This window comes from Neofelis nebulosa, chromosome 9, assembly GCF_028018385.1.
Source record: "Neofelis nebulosa isolate mNeoNeb1 chromosome 9, mNeoNeb1.pri, whole genome shotgun sequence".
Classification (NCBI taxonomy): domain Eukaryota; kingdom Metazoa; phylum Chordata; class Mammalia; order Carnivora; family Felidae; genus Neofelis; species Neofelis nebulosa.
In genome coordinates, this window is record NC_080790.1 from 126,589,493 (window position 1) to 126,609,633 (window position 20,141).

The 20,141-nt window shown below is 46.7% G+C and overlaps 1 protein-coding gene across 2 annotated transcripts in view; it reads left to right on the forward strand.

The window, feature by feature from the left end:
• The window catches only part of DNTTIP1 (deoxynucleotidyltransferase terminal interacting protein 1), a 28,804-nt gene extending 9,430 nt beyond the window's left edge, over positions 1-19,374 (forward strand). The window contains exons 4-13 of one of the 2 annotated variants that reach the window (XM_058685783.1): positions 1,879-1,977; positions 8,776-8,844; positions 9,107-9,163; positions 9,414-9,472; positions 10,339-10,384; positions 12,615-12,673; positions 12,776-12,836; positions 17,040-17,111; positions 18,847-18,902; positions 19,014-19,374. In XM_058685783.1, coding sequence (XP_058541766.1) covers positions 1,879-1,977; positions 8,776-8,844; positions 9,107-9,163; positions 9,414-9,472; positions 10,339-10,384; positions 12,615-12,673; positions 12,776-12,836; positions 17,040-17,111; positions 18,847-18,902; positions 19,014-19,152 — 717 coding nt within the window. In that variant the 3' untranslated portion in view covers positions 19,153-19,374. The other variant, XM_058685784.1, reaches the window with a different exon arrangement.
• Positions 19,375-20,141: the final 767 nt, after the last annotated feature.

Below are 20,141 nucleotides of genomic sequence, written 5' to 3' on the forward strand. Positions count from 1 at the left end.
GTGCAAGTGGGGGAGGGGCAGAGAGAGAGGGAATCACAGAATCCGAAGCAGGCTCCAGGCTCTAAGCTGTCAGCAAAGAGCCCAACACAGGGCTCGAACTCATGAATTGCGAGATCATGACCTGAAGTCGGACGCTCAACTGACTGAGCCACCCAGGTGCCCCAAGCCTACTTAAAATAACAAAAAAGAAGAAAAGAAAGAAAGTACGTTCCCACAGTAGGAGCAGTGATTATAGATGCCAGCATTTTTCTGTAACACTCTTTTAGGACACAACTTGGACTCTTACTGTGAATGTGTTCTCTCAGTGACTCCATCTGAGGCCGCTCATCACCTGTCCCTCAGTGTTTTCAGGCTCCAGCTCTCCCTCTTCCCCCATAGAGGAACCTTCTGCCTTCCCTTTCCCCAGCTGATTGGGACTTCTGGTGTCCTGGGGCCCTGGCCAGGTCTCATGCTGTCCATCCCACACATTTCTTTCAGATAGGGCAAAAAATTCAGTGAGGACTTTCTACACTCGGGATCTTTCCTGGCCTGGGCTGTTCCTCTTTTCCTATACAAAGTAATACAGGTACATTGTAAAAATTGAGAGACTATAGATAAGCAAAAAAAAAAAAAAAAAAAGAAAGAACAGTCATCCATAATATCACCACTGTTACTTTAATAAAATTTTTATAGTTCTTTTGTCTGTGTTTGCTTTGTGCTGTTTTACATAAATAGACTCACTCTGTACGAAACTGTTTGATGCCTTGCTCCCTTCACTTAGCAACATGTCTTGAATGCCTTGTCATGTCAAAAATATATTCTCGGGGCGCCTGGATGGCTCAGTTGGTTAAGCGTCTCACTTCGGCTCAGGTCATGATCTCATGTTTCGTGAGTTTGAGCCCCACATCAGGCTCTGTGTTGACAGCTCAGAGCCTGGGGCCTGCTTCCGATTCTGTTTCCCTCTCTCTCTCTCTGCCCCTCCCCTGTTTGCTCTCTTTCTCAAAAGGAAAGGAAAGGAAAGGGATTGTTTTTTTAATTTTAGAAACAGTGAGCAGTAGAGGGGAACAGAGGGGGGGAGAGAGAGAATCTTTTTTTTCTTTTCTAAGTTTATTTATTTATTTTGAGAGAGAAGAGACAGCGTGAGCAGGGGAGAGGCAGAGAGAGGGTCCCTGAGAGAGAATCCCAAGCAGGCTCCACATTGTCAGTACAGAGCCCAATGCGGGGCTCGAACTCACCAGCATGAGATCATGACCTGAGCTGAAACCAAGAGTCAACACGCTTAACTGACTGAGCCACTCAGGCGCCCCTTTTCTTACTGTGGTTTTTAATATTTGCACACTACTTCCTGGTATGGATATACCACGATTTATTTGAGCAATAATTGGACATTTAAGTTATTCTTTGGTTTTGTACTGCTTACACATTAATGCTGTAATGACCATCCTTTGGGCATCTCCATGATTATTTCCCTCCTTAAGAGAGAATAAAGTGAGGAACCTAGGATTTGACTCTAAATCTGTCTGATCTCGGGGCTCCTGGGTGGCTCAGTCGGTTAAGCGTCCAACTTTGGCTCAGGTCATGATCTCATGGTTCGTGAGTTCGAACCCCACATCGGGCTCTGTCTGTGCTGACAGCTCAGAACCTGGAACTTGTTTCGGATTCTGTGTCTCCTGCTCTGTCTGCCCTTCCCCCACTCGCGCTCTATCTCCCTCTGTCTCAAAAATAAACATTTTTAAAAAAATTTTTTAATAAATCTGTCTGATCTCAAAGCCACATTCATAATCCCTTTCCCTTCTGTATGAGGGTAAGACAAAAGCTTCTCTTTTATATTCCGTTTCCTTCAAGTTGATGCAAATTAGCAGGTCTTCTGACCTTGTCCTCTGTTCTGCTTCCCACTAGTTCTTCCAGAAGGCAGCACTGAATGTGAGAGACAATGTGGGGGAAGAAGTGGACGCAGAGCAGCTGATCCAGGAGGCCTGTCGGAGCTGCCTGGAGCAGGTGAGACCAAAGGGGCAAGAGATGTAGGCACAGGGTTAGTCCTTGGGGCTCTATTAAGAAATGTGATCACTTCGTTCATGGTATTTGGGGGAGCGGGGGGTGTGGTGCCTGACAAGCCACTAATATCCATCTAGGGCTTAGAGCTGCTGCTGGCAGAGAGGAGGGAAGTGGCTCCCATGTGCCAGGCTCTGTGATAGATACTTTCACATGTATTAGTTCATTGACATCCCAGAAAGCATATTTTCATCCCTAGTTTACAGAAGAAGAAACTGTGGTTCAGGATAAGCAAGAGTTAGAATAGCTAAGGACTGTCTCACCTCTGCAAATACTTGGTGACTTAACTCTTCAAGTAGTTACAGCCCCTTTTGGCATCATGGAGACTGTCACCCTTTCTGCCTCTCAGGGTGTGGTCAGGAGGCATGACATCAGGTCTATAAATATGGCTGTGTTCCCAAGATAGAAGTGAACCTGTTTGCATGTGTCAGCTGTTCTTACTAATAGGAATTTTCAGCATCACCCGGATTTTGTGCTCGACTGTGAAACCACTAGGTATCAGAGATGGAAATTTTTTCATACTCAGAGGCACAGAGGCTAGTTTGAGCTTAGTCGTGTGAGGACGATTCTCAGACGTGAGAGAGTGATGTCTTCTGGGTGCTTGGCTGGCCAGCTGCTCAGGCACAGCCTCAGAAAAGAGCAAGACCAGGGCCGGAGCCTCAGCCTCGAGAGGACAAGATTCCATCCACCAGTGCAGTGAAAGCTGATCTGCTTCTCACGGTCTGTCACATTTAAGCTAGCCAAACTCCCAGGAGGCCAATTCATTAATTCACTCTGGGTCTGTAGTATATAATCAGTTGTAACGTCTGCTGGTAATAAAACCTGGCAGTTTGCTAACGTTACTATAAGTTTGAACCGAATCAAGATTAAATTAATAAACCTTCAGTCGCAGTTGCATCCCAGAATGCTTTTTTCTTTTTAAGTTGATTTATTTGGGGCGGGGGGGGGGTGGGGTGGGGGGAGGGGGAAGGGGCAGAGAGAGAGAGGGAGAATCCCAAGCAGGCTCAGAGCCTGATGTGGGGCTTGAACTCTCAAACCATGAGTTCATGACCTAAGCCGAAGTCGGACGTTTAACCAAGTAAGCCACCCAGGTGCCCCCTAGAATGCTTTTTTTTTGAGTTTATTTTTCGCTTCAGGTAATATGTATTGAGAGCCCACTGTGTGCCATTTCTGTGCCATGCCCCGACAGCACTGTGCCAGAAGGACACAGTCCTTACCCCCAGATCCCTGATGTTACTCCAGTAATCATACAATAGACCTAGGATTACAAACTGTTCTAAGTGCTGTGAGTGTGGGAGGCCATGAGAGAGTACACTACAAGGTAAGGGAGCAGAGTACATCTAAGGGACGGAAAGCGGCAGGGTTGCTGATTTTCAGAGGGTGGAGAGAATACTCGATGAGGTCGGAAGGGTAAGCAGAGGCCAAATCAAGCAGAGCACTGCAAACTGAATTGTACTATGGTGTTTTAAGCAAAAGAGCCGCCTAATGAGATTTGCATTTTGAAAGATCACTCTGGCTGCCAAGAGGAGATTGGAAGGGAAATGTGTGAAACTATGCCTGAGTCCCCAGGAAAGATGAGATTAAAGTGAACTGGGCATAGTCTGTACTCCACGAATGGTTTCACCTTTCCAGTCTCCTGAATCCCCGTGTCCACCTTGTGGACTCCCCCCTTGCTGGGATTGATGGGACTGGGAAGCTAGCATGTGGAACAGAAGGTATATGATCAGAGCACAGGAATTCGAGCACAGGAAGGTAGAAAGCCCAAAGTCCATCTTGAAACGAGACGAATCAAGAAACTTTGAACAAGTCTTTTGACCTTTCTGTTCCTCAGTTTCCTTATTCCTAAAATTAGGAGTAAGAATCCCACCCCCCTACCCCCAAGGTTTGCTGTAAGGATTAAATGAGAAAATATACATACACTACTGACGCAGAACATATTAGATATTAAATACATGGGAGTTCTATCCATAATTACAACACTCGCCTGCCTTAGGGACCCCTGGCTGGCTCAGTCAGTAGAGTATGCGAGTCTTGATCTTGGGGTTATGGGTTCAAGCCCCACGTTGGGTGTAGAGATTACTTTAAAAAATAATAAAATCTTAAAAAAATAAAAATAATAAATGTAAGGGGCGCCTGGGTGGCTCAGTCGGTTAAGCATCCGACTTCAGCTCAGCTCATGATCTCATGGTTTGTGAGTTCGAGCCCGTCTCGGTCTCTGTGCTGACATCTCAGAGCCTGGAGCCTGCTTCAGATTCTGTCTCCCTCTCTCTCTGCCCCTCCCCTGCTCATGCTCTCTCTCTGTGTCTCAAAAACTGAATAAACATTAAAAACATTTTTAAAAAAATAGTAAATGTAATACACAACTGCCTTACAACAGAACCTAGTTTTTGGTGGCCAGGTACTCGGAAGTTCTTTGGGGTCCCCTTGTCTAAACTGCACGCAGAACTTCATTACATGCATAGATTCTTCACATTGGACATGATACAATTAGAGTAGGGTTTTTAGTTTGTTTGGGTTAAGACTTGATTTGCCTGTTTGCACTTCTGTTACCGACATTTACCATCTCAGTCATGTTCCCTAATCTCCTTAGCTATCCCTCGATGGCGATTTCTTAGGGAGAAATGGCTGATCTTAGCTGTAGCCCGTTGCCTTGCATTTTTTGTGTCCTTCATTTTGTTTTGCACAGCAGTTGTTTTTATTTGTTCATTCTATTTATGCAAGTAATATACATCCATTACCAATTTGGCGTAGTAGTTAAGAAGGCACGGGGCGCCTGGGTGGCGCAGTCGGTTAAGCCTCCGACTTCAGCCAGGTCACGATCTCGCGGTCCGTGAGTTCGAGCCCCGCGTCAGGCTCTGGGCTGATGGCTCGGAGCCTGGAGCCTGTTTCCGATTCTGTGTCTCCCTCTCTCTCTGCCCCTCCCCCGTTCATGCTTTGTCTCTCTCTGTCCCAAAAATAAATAAAAAACGTTGAAAAAAAAAATTTTTTTTAAAAAAAAAGAAGGCAGGCTTTTTCTGCCTGGATTTACACCATCCAGATATGAGTGCTGGCTGGACTCACTGTGTGACTTTAGGCAAGTTACCTCACCTCACTGAATCTCCATTTTCTCATCTGCAAAGTGAGTAGAGAGGTGCTACCTCATAGGATTGTTGTGAGGTTTAAATGTGGTGGTACTCTGAAAACATTTATTCAACAACAAAGACTCAGTAAATGTTACCTGCTGCTGGTTTATGTTAAAATAAGACAGAATAAATTATGAGGAAGAAAATTAAAATTCCTCCTGATCTCCCTACCAGCAGTAACTCATATTAACATTTTGGTGCATTTTCTTCTTCTCCCTATGTATGTTTTCACCTATGTGTGTTCACTCATGGGGGCACGGGGAATGCAGTGAGGAACAAAAACAGACCACCCTTGAGCCCGCGGTGTCCTTCAGCTGCCACCCTGTTCCCTCTTAGAGCTAGACTTTGGGAAAGGAGGCTGTCACTGGCTCCACTTTGCACCTGCTGTTCATTCTTTCACTCACTTTGTTTCGGTGCCGTTCCTCACCACTTCACCAAAACCCCTCCCATATCAGGGTCCCCAGTAACCTCCATGTTGTCAGATCCTCTGGACCCGAAGTGTCCTGAGTTTACTTCTTGGTAGCATTCGTGCCAGGGGGTCATTTCATGTTTCTTCGAACACTCCTCTCCAGTGCCTTGACTTTGCGTCCGCTCCTCCTCGGCTTCCCGGACCAGCTCACCTTCTCTACCTGCCCTCTTACCCATTGGTGCGTTCGTGAATTCAGTCCTCAGACCCCTTGTCTTCTGCGGCTCACTCTCATTCTAGGTGATTCCCTCCAGTCCTGTGGCTTTGAAGCAGTTTAACTGCTGATGATTCTCAAATGTGTATCTGAGCCCGGAGCTGCCTCCCCCCTTGCCTTCTTCCGGTCCACTTTCACGGCAGCCAGACCTTTCTCTTTAAAGATGAACCAGATTGCGTTGCTCTCCTCTTTAAAGCCCAGTGACTTCCCACCGCAGGCAGAGTAAAACCCTGATGCCTTAACGTGATCCACAGAGCCCTCCCTACCTGCACTAGCTCCATTAACTTCATCTCATCCCACCACTCCCTCGCTGGCTATCTTCTAGCTGTACTGGAGTCCTTTCTGCTTCTCCAGTACACCAAGCTCACCACCTTGGCACCTGCTGTTCTCACTGCCCAGCATGCTCTATCCTTAACTCTTTATATAGGTGCCTCCTTTTCTTCAGCTTTGGCTCAAATATTGCCTCATCAGAGAGGCCTTTCCTGGCCACTCCATCTAAAGTAGCACCCCATCTCACTCCTTTCCTCACCTCCAGTTAATCTCTGTCACCTTACTTGTTTATTTCTACCATTTATTTCAATATGAAATTATTAATAGTTCATGCACCTACTTCCTGTCTCCCTTTCCACCCCCACCTCTGCTAAAAGCTTGAGCTTTGCAAGAGTTGAGGCCTGATCTTGTCCGCTGCAGTATTCCCAGCCTGAGACTATGACTCGTAATATGTGTACACAAAGTGTTGAGTGATTCCGTGAGTGAGTGAGTGAGTGAGTGAGTGAATGAATGAATGAATGAATGAGGAAACAAAGGAACAAATGGCAAATGAACAGGCAGGGTTCCTGCTCTCATAAAACTGACAGCCTGGTTAGGGCAGACAGGTATGAATTAAATTACCACAAAATATGCACATAATTTCACATGGAGACTTATGCACCCTACACTGCACCGTTTGGAGGAGAAGGTCATGAGTTCAGACTTAGCAGATTTGGGGACCTCAGCGCATAGACATCAGACAGACTGTTGTATAAATCTGTAGCTCAAAGGAGAAGCCACAGCTGAAGAGAAAAAATCATAGTGTGTCAACTCTATTGTGTGTCAACTCTACTCAAAAAAATTTTTTTAAATTATGGTGTCGTCACTTTATAGATGTTAAGTGGAGCTGTGAACATGATGAGAGTAGATAGAATACCAAATGGAAGAAGATAGAATGAACCAGATTGCGGAAGATGAGCCAGCAGAAAAGGCTGAGAGACAGTGGCCACACAAGTAGGAGGAAAACCAGGGAAGTGTGGCCACAGGAGCCTGTAGGAAAGAGTTTCCAGAAGAGGGGAGTGCCCAGGCCTCTCAAATGCCGCTCACATGAACACGGGTGTTCACATGACTATAGGGCTCCTCACTCACCCCTCTGTCCTCTGCCCATTATTTGCCAGGCCATCTTTTTCTTCACACAGGCCAAGTCTGTTCCCACCTTGGTGCTCTTGCACTCCTCCCTGCTGCTGACATGCTTCCCCTCAGCTTTTCTTCTAACTGCTGCTTCCTCTTCCTCCTCCCCCTCTCCCTCCTCCTCCTCCCCCTCTCCCTCCTCCTCCTCCCCCTCTCCCTCCTCCTCCTCCCCCTCTCCCTCCTCCTCCTCCCCCTCTCCCTCCTCCTCCTCCTCCTCCTCCTCCTCCTCCTCCTCCTCCTCCTGCCCAGCCCAGAAGGCTGCCTTCTCCGAACAGCCTCCCCTCTGCTAATTGTCTGTCACATCTGCCTGGACTTTTTTTCTCCAGAGCATTTATCATGATCTGAAATTACCTTGTTTGTATGTTTGTTGATTTCCTTATTTCCAGATTGCCCACAGAGTGTGAGCTCCACAAGAGCAGGGACTTTGCAGGTGCTATTTACTACTATGTCCCCAGCACGTCTATACTTGGTGCCAAATATTTATTAAATGAAAAGCAGTGGCTTATGAAGTAATATGTATTGTATTAATGCATTTAGTTAGGAAAAATATATAGTATATATTTACAAGGAAAAGAGTAATGAGGAATTTACATTGAAATATTAACAGTAGCCTGTGCATATGGGAAATTTCAAGTTTGATTTTTTTTTTTTTTTACATAGTTTTCTAATTTTTCATCAATGATCATTAATTACAGTTGACCCTTGAACAGGCAGGGATGAGAGGCGCCAATTTCCTGTGGTAGAAAATGCACATATAAACTTGTTTTTAGAAGTAATCTCAGGGCACCTGAGTGGCTCAGTCGGTTAAACATCCGACTTCGGCTCAGGTCATGATCTCACAGCTTGTGAGTTCGAGCCCCACATGGACTTTCTGCTGTCAACGTGGATCCAGCTTCAGATCTTCTGTGTTCCCCTCTCTCTGCCCCTCCCCCACTCATATTCTCTGTCCCTCTCTCTCTTTGCAAAAATAGATAAAACATTTTTTTAAAAATTTTTTAAGTAATCTCTGCACCCAACATGAGCTCGAACTCACTACCCTGAGATCAAGAGTCCCACACTCTACCAACTGAGCCAGTCAGATGCCCCCACATATTATAAACTTTGACTCCAAAAACTTAACTACTAACACCTTTATTGACTGAAACCTTACCAATAGCATCAGCAGTTGATGAACACATTTTGTATGTTGTATGTTTTATATACTGTATTCTTAACAATAAAATAAGCTAAAGAAAAGAAAATGTTATTGAGAAAATTATAAGGAAAATACATTTACAGTACTGTACTGTTTTTATGGGGAAAAATCTGTGTGTAAGTAGACCTACACAATTCGAAGGGTCAACCGTACTTAAGTATTTTAAAAAATAGGTCTCTGTTTATCTCTGTATATCTTGGGGTGCCTTTGTACTGATCATGAAAAATTTTCAACCCAGTTTGGAGTTTTAACCTAGCTGTTATCCACCAAAATAATAACTGTTAACACCTTGGTCTTTTCCCTTCAGGCTAAACTACTGTTTTCAGATGGAGAAAAAGTAATACCCAGATTGACCCATGAACTTCCAGGGATAAAGGTCAGACTCACTGTGTCTGGGGTGTTGCCATGGGGAGACCAATGAGGCTGGGAGGCAGGTGAACTCTGTGGGCCCAGGGAGGTTCCACGTGTTACCTGTTTATAGGACCAGGTCCAAATAGCATCATTGGGAGAGCTTCTGAAGCCTGGTCCAGGGAGGGGCTGGAGGGTGTAGTCCCAGGCTCTGGCTTCTGCAGCCCCTGGGGACCTGCAGCTCCCAGGCTCTGGCCTCTCACTGACTCCTCCCTTCCATTTTCCTCCAGCGTGGCCGACAGACAGAAGAAGAATGTGCCCATCGAGGAAGCCCCATTCCCAAAAAGGTAAACCATCTCCCCATTTTCTGGCTGGGAAAAGCCCCTACAAGTCCAGAAGAAGGTAGAGGGCCTCCTCCGTGCACCGTGGAGCCTATCTAGCATAAGAGGCAGGGCCCCTGGAGACTGTTACTCTCCCTGTTCACTCTCATTTGGTCTCTTTGGAAAACCATCTCCACCAAGTGACCCTGGACCTGCCAGTGGCACGGGGTAGGGCTTCCCACAGGGTCAGGCCTCTGACAGCTGTTCTTTACGGCAGAGGAAGGGACGGCCTCCTGGACACATGCTGTCAAATGACCGGGCGGCTGCCGGCATGGTGTGAGTAGGGGCCAGCGGTGTGGTGAGAACGGGGAGGGAGTGGGCCTGGAGGGGGACAGGCCAGAGTTCTGCCTGCCAAAATCAGATCCAGCATTTGAGTCACCAGGGAGGAGGGTTAGTCTGGTTTGAGGGCTGGGGAAAGAAGGCAGCAAAGGGGGGACACTGTTTTATCCTGCTCTTGCCCCAGAACTGTTCAGCCCAGCTTGATTAAATACCAGAGCTGTTTTTATTGTTAGTATGTGTTAAATGCTCATAAGGTGCCACAACTGGTCTAAACACCTTATGTACTTTACCTTTTCATCCTTACAGCCACCCTGTAGTGAAGGTATAGTTACTTCTGCAAGTAAGGAGACAGACTCAGAGAATTTCTGTCCAGGGTCCCACAGCTAATAATGAACAAAATTGCGCTACGGTTTTTGAAGCAGCAGAATCTTTCTTTCAAACAAAACTTTACGTGGAAGCCTGATAGAGCCGCACAGATGGGGTTGGGAACAACGGGGACGGCTTGAAACCACTGGTCTAGGAGACGGACCAGTAAAGTCATCGTACCGTAGCGTGGTCTCCCGAAGCAGCCCCGCTGCTCACAAACAGGAGAGGGAGGGCAGTTGCTGCTGTTCTCTCCTTTTCGCAGATGAGAAAACTGCAGCTCAGAGAGGTTCCCGGACTTGTCCGCGTGGCTAGGTAATATCAGAACCAGTCCTAGAATGGCTTTTTGCCTTCGTACCTCCTCCTGTGGGTTACCAGGAGGAAAGACAGCCAGGGCCAAAGTGAGAGTATGTGAGGAACTCCCACCACCGCCAGCAGGCTCTGCTCCAGTCCTGGGCCTCACCTCGGAGAAGTCACCTTTCTTCTTTCCTTCTAATCAGATGGAAACCAAAATCCTGTGAACCAATTCGCCGAGAAGGCCCCAAGGTATGATTATGTGAGCATGGCAGTGGCCACGGTGCCAGGGAGACTCAGTCAAGGCTCTGGGCCCACCATGAGGGAAGGGGCGAGTGTGTGAGCTATTTGTGAATGCCATTCCAGAGCCATCCCCCTATTCCCCGACCCCTGCCCTGCATCCACGCCCCCGCTGGCCTCCCAGAAGGGTCTTAAATAGGGATTGGAGCTAGGGATACTTAACATGTGACAGGCACCGTACTAAATCTTTTGTACGGATTATGTGATTGCATTTAATCTTTTTTTTTTTTCAAGTTTTTATTTAAATTCTAGTTAGTTAACATATAGTGTGATACTGGTTTCAGGAGTATCGTTTAATCTTTATAACAATCTTATGAGATAGATTCTGTTATGCTTCTGTAGTTGAGCTTCCTTTCCTGTGAACGACCTTGTGGGAAGTAACTATTTTATCTAGTTATCTTATACACTTAATACCCTCGAACGTATGCGAAGGCTTAGAGACATGCTCAGAGTCGCATACCTGCTGAGTGGTCAACCCGAGTCTCAAAGCCAAGGTTCATTGCCACCAGAGGCTATGCTCTTAACCATTAGCCTCTGTTGCCTCCAGAACGGTTGTTTGCAAGCTCTTTTAGCAATAGAATCCTTTCTTCAAATAAAATCATGTGTGGAAGCCCAGTAAAGTACCTGAAAACTCCTCTGTCCTGGTTGAGGCTGTGTCCAGTAGAAATGTTTCACCTCCCATTGCTTCTCGGCCTTTTGGCTAAGATCAAGTGTAGAAATGTTTCACCTCCGGGGCGCCTGGGTGGCCCAGTCAGTTTAGCATCCGACTTCGGCTCAGGTCATGATCTTGTAGTTTATGGGTTCGAGCTCCATGTCAGGCTCTAAGCTGACAGCTGGAGCCCACTTTGGATTCTGTGTCTCCCTCTCTGCCCCTCTCGTGCTCGGTCTCTCTCTCAAAAATAAATAAACATTAAAAAGAAAGAAAGAGGAAAGAAAGAAAAGAAAAGAAAGGTTCCACCTCCTGTATTACTGGCCTTCTCTGCTCTCACACTGGTGACCATGCCTTTCGTCTTAAACTCTGCTCCCTTGATGAAATGCTCCTGCATTTGCCTGATCTTTCTGTTCCTCCCCACACATCCCTTCTCTCTCTTGTGAGTTCTTCTTCAGCAATGACCCATATACATGGGCGTTCCTCAGAATTCTCTCCCTGGCCCACTCCTGCCCCCGAAGTTTCTGGGAATGATGTACTCAGGGCTCAGTATGTCCTGAAATTGCCATACCCCCTTGTTTGTCCCATACCTCTCTTTCTGGTGTAAAATTTATATACCCTGCCTGCTACAACGCCCTGCCTGGAATTTCCATAGCATTTCAAATATCCCACATTGCAGTCAGAATCTTTCTTCACAGACCTTCTTTGACATTCTCTACTTGAGTCATCTTTCCCTCTCCCCCTCCTTCCCATCTACATCCCCTCAAGTCCTGGACAATTGTACCTCCCAAATAGATCACCATTCCTCTTCCCTTCTCGTCATCCATACTGCCATCTGAGCTCAGACCCTCATCTTTCAGAAGTACGTTAGGACAGCACCCTCTAAACTGCTCCCTGCCTACAGTCTTGCCACTTCCAATCCATTAGCCACATTGTGGGCAAGTGAGCTGTCTTTAAAGCAAATCTGACTCTCCCTATTTAGAGGCCTCAGTAACTCCCCGTGGCCTACAGAATAAAGTACAGACCCACAAAAAGAAGCATACCAGGGCCTCAAGCCCTCTCTGCCTCTCTCTCCAGTCTCATCAGTTGCCACTTGCTAATCTGTGCTCCCTCTCCTTTAGGTGTAACAGAATTGCTCATGGTTTCTCTAGCACACCAAGCCCACTGTCCCCTCCTGCATTCATCCTGGTCCCTTTCTTCCTCTCCTCCGCCCTTTCAGAATTAACTTGGGAATTACCTCTGCAAGGGAGCCTTCCTGTTGCTCTCCCCCTTGGCATCCCTCATGCCCGGCCCTCATCTGTACCCCTGCCTGTCTCATGGTGGTATAATTACTACACGTACGTCTGTGGTCCCCGGAGAGCAGACTGTGTCTTACTCGTCTCTTTATCGCCAATATTTAGTCTAGCATATCGTCAGTACTCGGTTACTTGAATCAGCTGTTTGGAATAGTGGACAAGGGTAATGGTAGGAAGAGTATTTCCATCCTGTCCACCAGGTACACCTCACCCTCACCCGCCTCTATCTTTTGCATAGTGGGACCCAGCCCGGCTGAATGAATCTACCACCTTTGTCTTGGGATCTCGAGCCAACAAGTAAGTCCGAGAGCTTTGGCGCGGAGGGAGGGGAGCAACTCCGGGGCCTGCTCCTAGGACTGCAGCTGCCGGAATCCTTACCACTCGTCTGTTCCTTTTCAGGGCCCTGGGGATGGGGGGCACCAGAGGGAGAATCTACATCAAGCACCCGCACCTCTTTAAGGTAGGTGAGCGCTAGGAGTTAGGCAGGCCTTTGCAGTGTGTGTAGGTGGTTGTTGGGAGCTCTGGATGGCACAGAGAGGTTTAGAACAAATACTGATCTGGGAGTCAGGGCTTCTGGGTTCTAGTCACCCCTCTGCCCTTAACCTTTACCTTTTGTAATTTACTCAACAACTCTGTATCTCAATAATGACAGCAACTTGCTTTGTGTGCTAATCGTGTACCAGTTTCTTGTGCTGCACTTACATTATCTCATGGCACTATCCTTTAAGATAGGGATTGCTATATTGTTTTACAAAGGGAAAAAAGCCAAAAAACAAAAACAACCCAGAGGTAAAGAATGGCTAAGTGACTTGCCCAGAGTTATTCAGCCAATAAGTGGTGAGTCAGGATTCCAGGCCGGGCCTGTCTTTGGTAAAGTTTGAGCTCTTTACCACTACCTTACGCAGTTGTCTATAAAATAAAGAGACTGAAGCAGGGCAGCAGTTCTAATCCTTTTCAGACAAAGGTACTTTGGTCTCTACTATTTAAGAAAATAATGGGGGGGCGCCTGGGTGGCGCAGTCGGTTAAGCGTCCGACTTCAGCCAGGTCACGATCTCGCGGTCCGTGAGTTCGAGCCCCGCGTCGGGCTCTGGGCTGATGGCTCGGAGCCTGGAGCCTGTTTCCGATTCTGTGTCTCCCTCTCTCTCTGCCCCTCCCCCGTTCATGCTCTGTCTCTCTCTGTCCCAAAAATAAATAAAAAACGTTGAAAAAAAAAAATTAAAAAAAAAAAAAAAAGAAAAAAGAAAATAATGGGGGAGGGGCACAAATTCCCTCACCCCCTTAAATGAATTTATGTTTTTTCAGTCACAAAAGCATCCAAATATATTACAAAGATAGTAGGGCGTGTGTGTTGAAGACGGGTGATGTTGCACCTGTGCATAAGGCTTGGTGCCCCTTGCCAGAACCACACGGCTCCTTTGGGGTCCCAGAATTACGGCTCTGTGTGCTACATTCTGTGCAAGTTCAAGTTCTCTGATGGGCAGACTTGCTTCTAGTCTTTCAGTCTTACGTCCTGGGCTCCTCAGCACCTGGACAGTATGCCTACTTGCTACCTCGTTTCCCTTTCAGTGCCTTCACTCCTGCTGTTGCGCTTGAGGACCTTCCTCCCCCAGGCGTATCTCTGCCTGACTTAACCTCCACCTCTTCTCAAACCCCTCTAGCATTATCTCCCATGTCTGTGCTCCGGGACCTACTTGGAACTCCAGTAGCACAGTGGTTAAGAGTAGAGTTTCAGTCCAGGTTCCACCGCTTAGTAGCCAGGTGACCTTGAGCAAGTGGCTTCACATTTCCCAGTCTGTTTTGTCATCTACAAAAAGAAAATGATACAAACCAACCTTTTAGGATGAGCAGAATTAAGAGAGAGTGCAGTGAACTCCCGGAGCAATGCCTGGCACATAGCAAGGGCTCAGCAAATGTTCGTTGTAACCAGCAGACATTCTTGATTCTTAGATTCGCCATTTGCAATAAACTGCCGATCCACACTCATTACTGGTGGGTGTGATGTCTCACTGTAATCTTTCCAATCTAAGAAGTGGAGGGAAAATGTTTTTGTTGTTTTACTTTAAATTTTTTTTTTTTCAACATTTTTTATTTATTTTTGGGACAGAGAGAGACAGAGCATGAACGGGGGAGGGGCAGAGAGAGAGGGAGACACAGAATCGGAAACAGGCTCCAGGCTCCGAGCCATCAGCCCAGAGCCTGACGCGGGGCTCGAACTCACAGACCGCGAGATCGTGACCTGGCTGAAGTCGGACGCTTAACCGACTGCGCCACCCAGGCGCCCTGTTGTTTTACTTTATATTCTGTTAGTGACAACGAGCATCATTTCGATGCGTCCCTTTGTATTTCTTCTGTAAACTGCTTATTGAATTTTTTGCCCATTCTTGTCCTTCTGACACATTATTCAAATTTTTTTCCTTTTTAACTTTTTTTATTATAAATATATCACCCCATTCTTATTGTAAAAAGACTCAATATACAGAAGCTAATAGGGAACAAAACACAAAGTTTCCCTTCACCCTTGATTTGGAGTCTCCTCCCCTAGAGGCCACCACCACCAACATGGTAGCATCCTTCAGTTCCCGCCCTGTGCACACACATGGGACTGTGTGTGTGTGTGTGTGTGTGTGTGTGTGCGTGTGTCCGTCCTTTAGTGATTTGACAATACATATGTCAGTAGCCGTAATATGTATATAAGTACATAGTGTTGTCTCCCTCTCTCTCTCTGACCCTCCCCCATTCATGCTCTGTCTCTCTCTGTCTCAAAAATAAAGGTTAAAAAAAATTAAAAAAAAAAAATAAGTACGTAGTGTTCTCTGATTGTATTTTTTTACCCCAAAATTCATTCATTGAACAAATATTTATTGAGTGCTAAACACTCTCAAGGTGCTAGATACATAGCAGTGAACAAAACAGACACAAAAAACTCCTTGCCTTCACAGAGCTAACATTCTTTTCTTTCTTTCTTTCTTTTTTAATTCTTGAGGGAGAGAGTGCGCATGTGCACAAGCACATGTGCAGGAGAGGTGCAGGGAGAGAGGGAGAGAGAGAATTCCAAGCAGGAATTCTGTGCTGTGAGCACAGAACCCAACCTGGAGCTCGAACCCACGAACTGTGAGATCATGACGTGAGCCAAGATGAAGAGTCAGATGCTTAACTGACTGAGCCACCCAGGTGTCCCACAGAGCTAACATTCAGGACCAGCAGCCATGGCTTGGGGGCCAAATCCAACCTGTAGCCTATTTTTGTCCAACTCTGGTTTTTTATATTTTTAAAGAGTAATTTAAAAAAATAAAAATGAAGGATACGTGACAAAAATGTATGTGGCCAGCAAAGTTTAAAATACTTACTAGCTGGGGTGCCTGGGTGGCTCAGTCAGTTGAGCATCAGACTTTGGCTCAGGTCATGATCTCACAGTTTGTGGGTTCAAGCCCCGCATCAGGCTCTGTGCTGACTGCTTGCTCAGAGCCTGGAGCCTGCTTCCGATTCTGTGTCTCCTCTCTCTTCCCCTCCCCCACTCACACTTTGTCTCACTCTGTTTCTCAAAAATAAATAAAATGTAAAAAAAAATTAAAAAAATAAAATACTTACTAGCTGGCCCTTTAAAAAAAAAAGAAAAGAAAAAGTATGCTGACCACTATGAATCTATGGATAATATCTGAGAGATTTGTCCATGTTATTAAATTAAGTCTCCTTCATTTTATTTCTAACAGCTGTGTAGAACTTATAGACTAGATATTCCATAACTTACTTCATTACTCCGCTATTAATGGATATTTACATTTTTTCCCAGTAGTTCTGCTATTACACACAATGCTTTCCCAAATATGCCTGTGTACATGTGTGAGTGATTCTGCAGGATACATCCCTGGAAGTGAGATTGCTGGGTCAGAAAGTGCATACTTTTAAATTTTCTGATTAATATTTATGTTACTTGGGAAATGAAATAAGTATTTAAACTCAAAGAGTGGTAACGATGCAGATTTCTCTGCTTTGTCTCTATCTCAAATGTTGTGCCTGTCTTATAAAACCTACCTTTATTGAGCACTTACTGTGTCGGGTGCTATCTTTCCTACTTTTTATGCACTGTATCATTTATCCTTACCGAGCACCCGATGAGGTAAGTATGAACACCATTTCACGGATGAAGAAACCGAGTCCCAAGCAAATTACTGCCCAGGCTGACACCATCTACTAAGGGGCAGGAACCAGAATTTAAACCTAATTCCAAAACCAGGTTCTTCACCGCAGTACTATTCTGCCTCCCCCAGAGCTTGACCTGTCCTGATTTTTGTCTTAGAAAATAATGGTCACCATAACCATTCACATGTGTTACAAACTACCAACTACCTCAGGTCATTTTTTAAAGAGGAGTTAAGCTCTAGAATAGTAGTCATCAGTCTGACCAGTTGCCAGAGTTCTGTGTTCTGAGAAAGGAAGGGGTAGGGATTAGAAGTGCTAAAGGTCTAGTATGGGGGTCCCGACCCCTGGCCTCCTGGGCTCAGCTCTACTTGACTGTGAAGAAGTTGGCGAGCCCTCTGACATCCACCAGGCTGAGACGAGGTCTTCTTAGTAAGAGCTACTCAGGGACCAAGAGATGGCTCTGGGACCAAATGAGAAAAGTTCCTCTCACTAGGCTAACGTCTGTGATTTCATCCCTCACAGTACGCAGCTGACCCCCAGGACAAGCACTGGCTGGCCGAGCAGCATCACATGCGGGCAACAGGAGGGAAGATGGTAAGCACTGTTCACACGTGCCATGTCAGAGACCCACCCAGCCCGGGGACCAAGGTTCCGGCCTACCTCCACGTGAGACTCAGTGAGACTCAAAGCCTGACGAATGTGGAAAGGGAGACTTGTCAGGGTGGAGAGGGCCCATTCCTTCATGCTGAAGGTCGGACTTAATCCCTGGATTCCCTTCCCACACACCACTCCCTCAGCCTCCCACATCATCCCTTGTATTTAGATTGTATTCGCTGTGCCTAAAAATGTCAAGCACCAGACACACTTAACGCTACTTTCCCCTCATGTGCCCATTGACAGATTGCACTCGTGGATCACAACACTCTTCTACCAGACACAGCTATAGAATCTTCCCAACACAGTGATCCAGGCAGCACCTCTTGTCAGTAGGAGTTAGCACATGCAGTAAAACTTGTTTGCCACACCTAGCAGCCCTTTCCAGAATCACCTCTGCTTAAAGAGTACTTAGCTTATATCAAGCAACAATCTTGGGGAAAATCATCGCTGTGTGTGTTCTAAAAGTAGCAGGGTTTTGTTCATCACATGCAGTGTCTCCCACCTGAGGCCTCAGTCGCACCACTGTGACTGCACCTGTTAGAACTCAGTGGCCTTGCGAACCAGTATGCCATCTCCTTTCTGGCAAGGAAAAACCATCTTCTTTTTAGTACTCTTCTTATTCCTACCCCCTGTTTAAGAAGATGTCAGGGAGCTTAGCACTGATACATAAAACGCAACATAACATAAATAAGAAATCGATGGGAAAAAGGAAGGACAGGATCTAAAGTTAAGCGATAAGCAAGATGAGCTTTATTTCTTTTTTAATTTTTATTTTTGAGAGAGAAAGCATGAGCAGGAGAGGGGCAGAGAGAGGGGGACAGAGGATCCAAAGCAGGCTCTGCACTGAGAAGTAAGCCTGATGCTGAGCTCGAGCTCACGAACCATGAGATCATGACCTGAGCCGGAGTCGGATGTTCAACCAACTGAGCCACCCAGGCGCTGCAAGACTAGCAGCTGACTTTTTTTAATTTTTCTTAATTGCTGACTTGATAAACCAGCACACTTCCATGGGTTTTCGCAAATTTAGCTCTAGGCCCTTCTCAAGGACACCTCATCTGTTAGATAGTTCACAGTGCTCATAAGGTGAAAACAGATTCCTCAGGAGACACACAATCCTGACCATAAGAGCAGAAAGAACTGTCTCTCACAGAAGACTTTCTCATGTGACGGATGACATCCCCTTTATGGTAAGCTCATGAGAGGGCTCTCTCCCACTGCAGACCGTGGCATTGTGCCAAAGCTGTTCTGTAGGCCCCAGGACCACAGCAGTGTGTGCAGCTTCTCATGTTTTCCCTTTTGCCATGAAGTTCAAAACCAGATTATCTTCGTTCTTAGAGTTAACATATGGCTTCCTCCTCCTGATTTCCTGTTTCCATATGTGTTTTGCTAGCTCTCTTGCCATTTCATTTTAAGCTACCTCAGAGGCCTTTTTTAAGAGGAAAGGGCCATAAATAAGTCACCAGTCCCACTCCCTAACCCATAAAGTTTCTATATGTGTGAAAGGTGGTCTCAGGGCGCTGTTCCCCAGTCTCTCCCTACTCACTCTCCCCTCCTAAATTGTAGATCGTGCCCCTCTCCCTTCCAGACCTGACAGTAAGCACATGTGTAATCAAGTGTTGTTGAGTTGAATTGAATCAAAGGCAGTGACCACTCTCCTTTGCTCCTGCCTCAGGCCTACCTCCTCATTGAGGAGGACATCCGGGACCTCGCTGCCAGTGATGACTACAGGTAAAACCAGTCATCTGTCCCCTGCCTCTCCCCTGCCATCACAGTAGCCCCTTGGGGTGAGCCTGGGCCCATACCCTCCCTTGCTTCAACTCTCCTCGATGTGTGTTCCAGAGGATGCCTGGACCTGAAATTGGAGGAGCTGAAATCCTTTGTGCTACCCTCCTGGATGGTTGAAAAGATGCGAAAGTACATGGAGACACTACGGACAGAGAACGAGCATCGTGCTGTTGAAGCACCTCCTCAGACCTGAAGCCAGGTCCCCTGGCCACACTTGGCAGCCCTCCTCCCAAGGCCCTCCCCCACATGGCTGAGGCCACTGCCGGGACTGCTCCTGGATGGATCTCAGCGGCATTAAACTGTGCCTGGGCTAGTCTGTAGTGACTCATTACAGAGCACCCCCAGAATGGCACGTGGTTCTATATTTGTAAAGTTACCGGGTTAAGAAGCAATTAAACAGTTTGTAATAAACATAGTGAGCTTGCTGTGTGGTCTGCATTGTAGGGATGGACGGATTACCAAGGGCTCTAGAAGAAGGGGGCACAGGAAAAGATGACCAGCTACCCTCCCCCATTCCAGGTCAGACCCAGTGAAGTCCCACTGCCCCAGGCATTATCTGCTTTATGAGACGAGGCTAGGGACATCATGTGCTTTGTTAACCTTCCCTGTCTCTCTTATTTCTTCATCCCCTAAGGTATAGACGAAGTGCCAGAATGTGATGGCTGGCATCATAGGGGTTGATGACAGACCAGAAAATGAGGAGAGGCTTTCATTACCCCCCCCCCCCCCCCCCCCCCCCCGTTTTACAGGTTAAGATACGAAATGTTGTGTCCGAGGTCCCAGAGGACAGTTGGAGAGGCAGCGTTATGAGCCCGTTTCTAAGAGTCTCCTGTTCTGGCCATCATTCCCCTCGCATGAGTTTTCAGAGGTCCCTACAGAGGTGCCCGGGACATTATAATAGATGGAGGAGCAGGGGTTTCCGGGTTGAGGGAAGAAGTACCAACGTCGACGAGACCCGGACGCTCCCTTCCCCTGGGCGTAGGGATCCTGGCTGAGCGCGCCGCACGTTCCCCGCCGCATCCCGGCGTTTGTCCTGGAAGGGTTCATCATCCCACGTGGACTTTTTCTTGCCCCTTTAATGGTCGGCGTTTTCCAAAGGCCACCAATCCGCTGCAGATCCGTTAGTTAATGGCGGCCTCTTCTACCAATCGTCGATCAGAAGTCTGTTCCTGCCGCCCAATA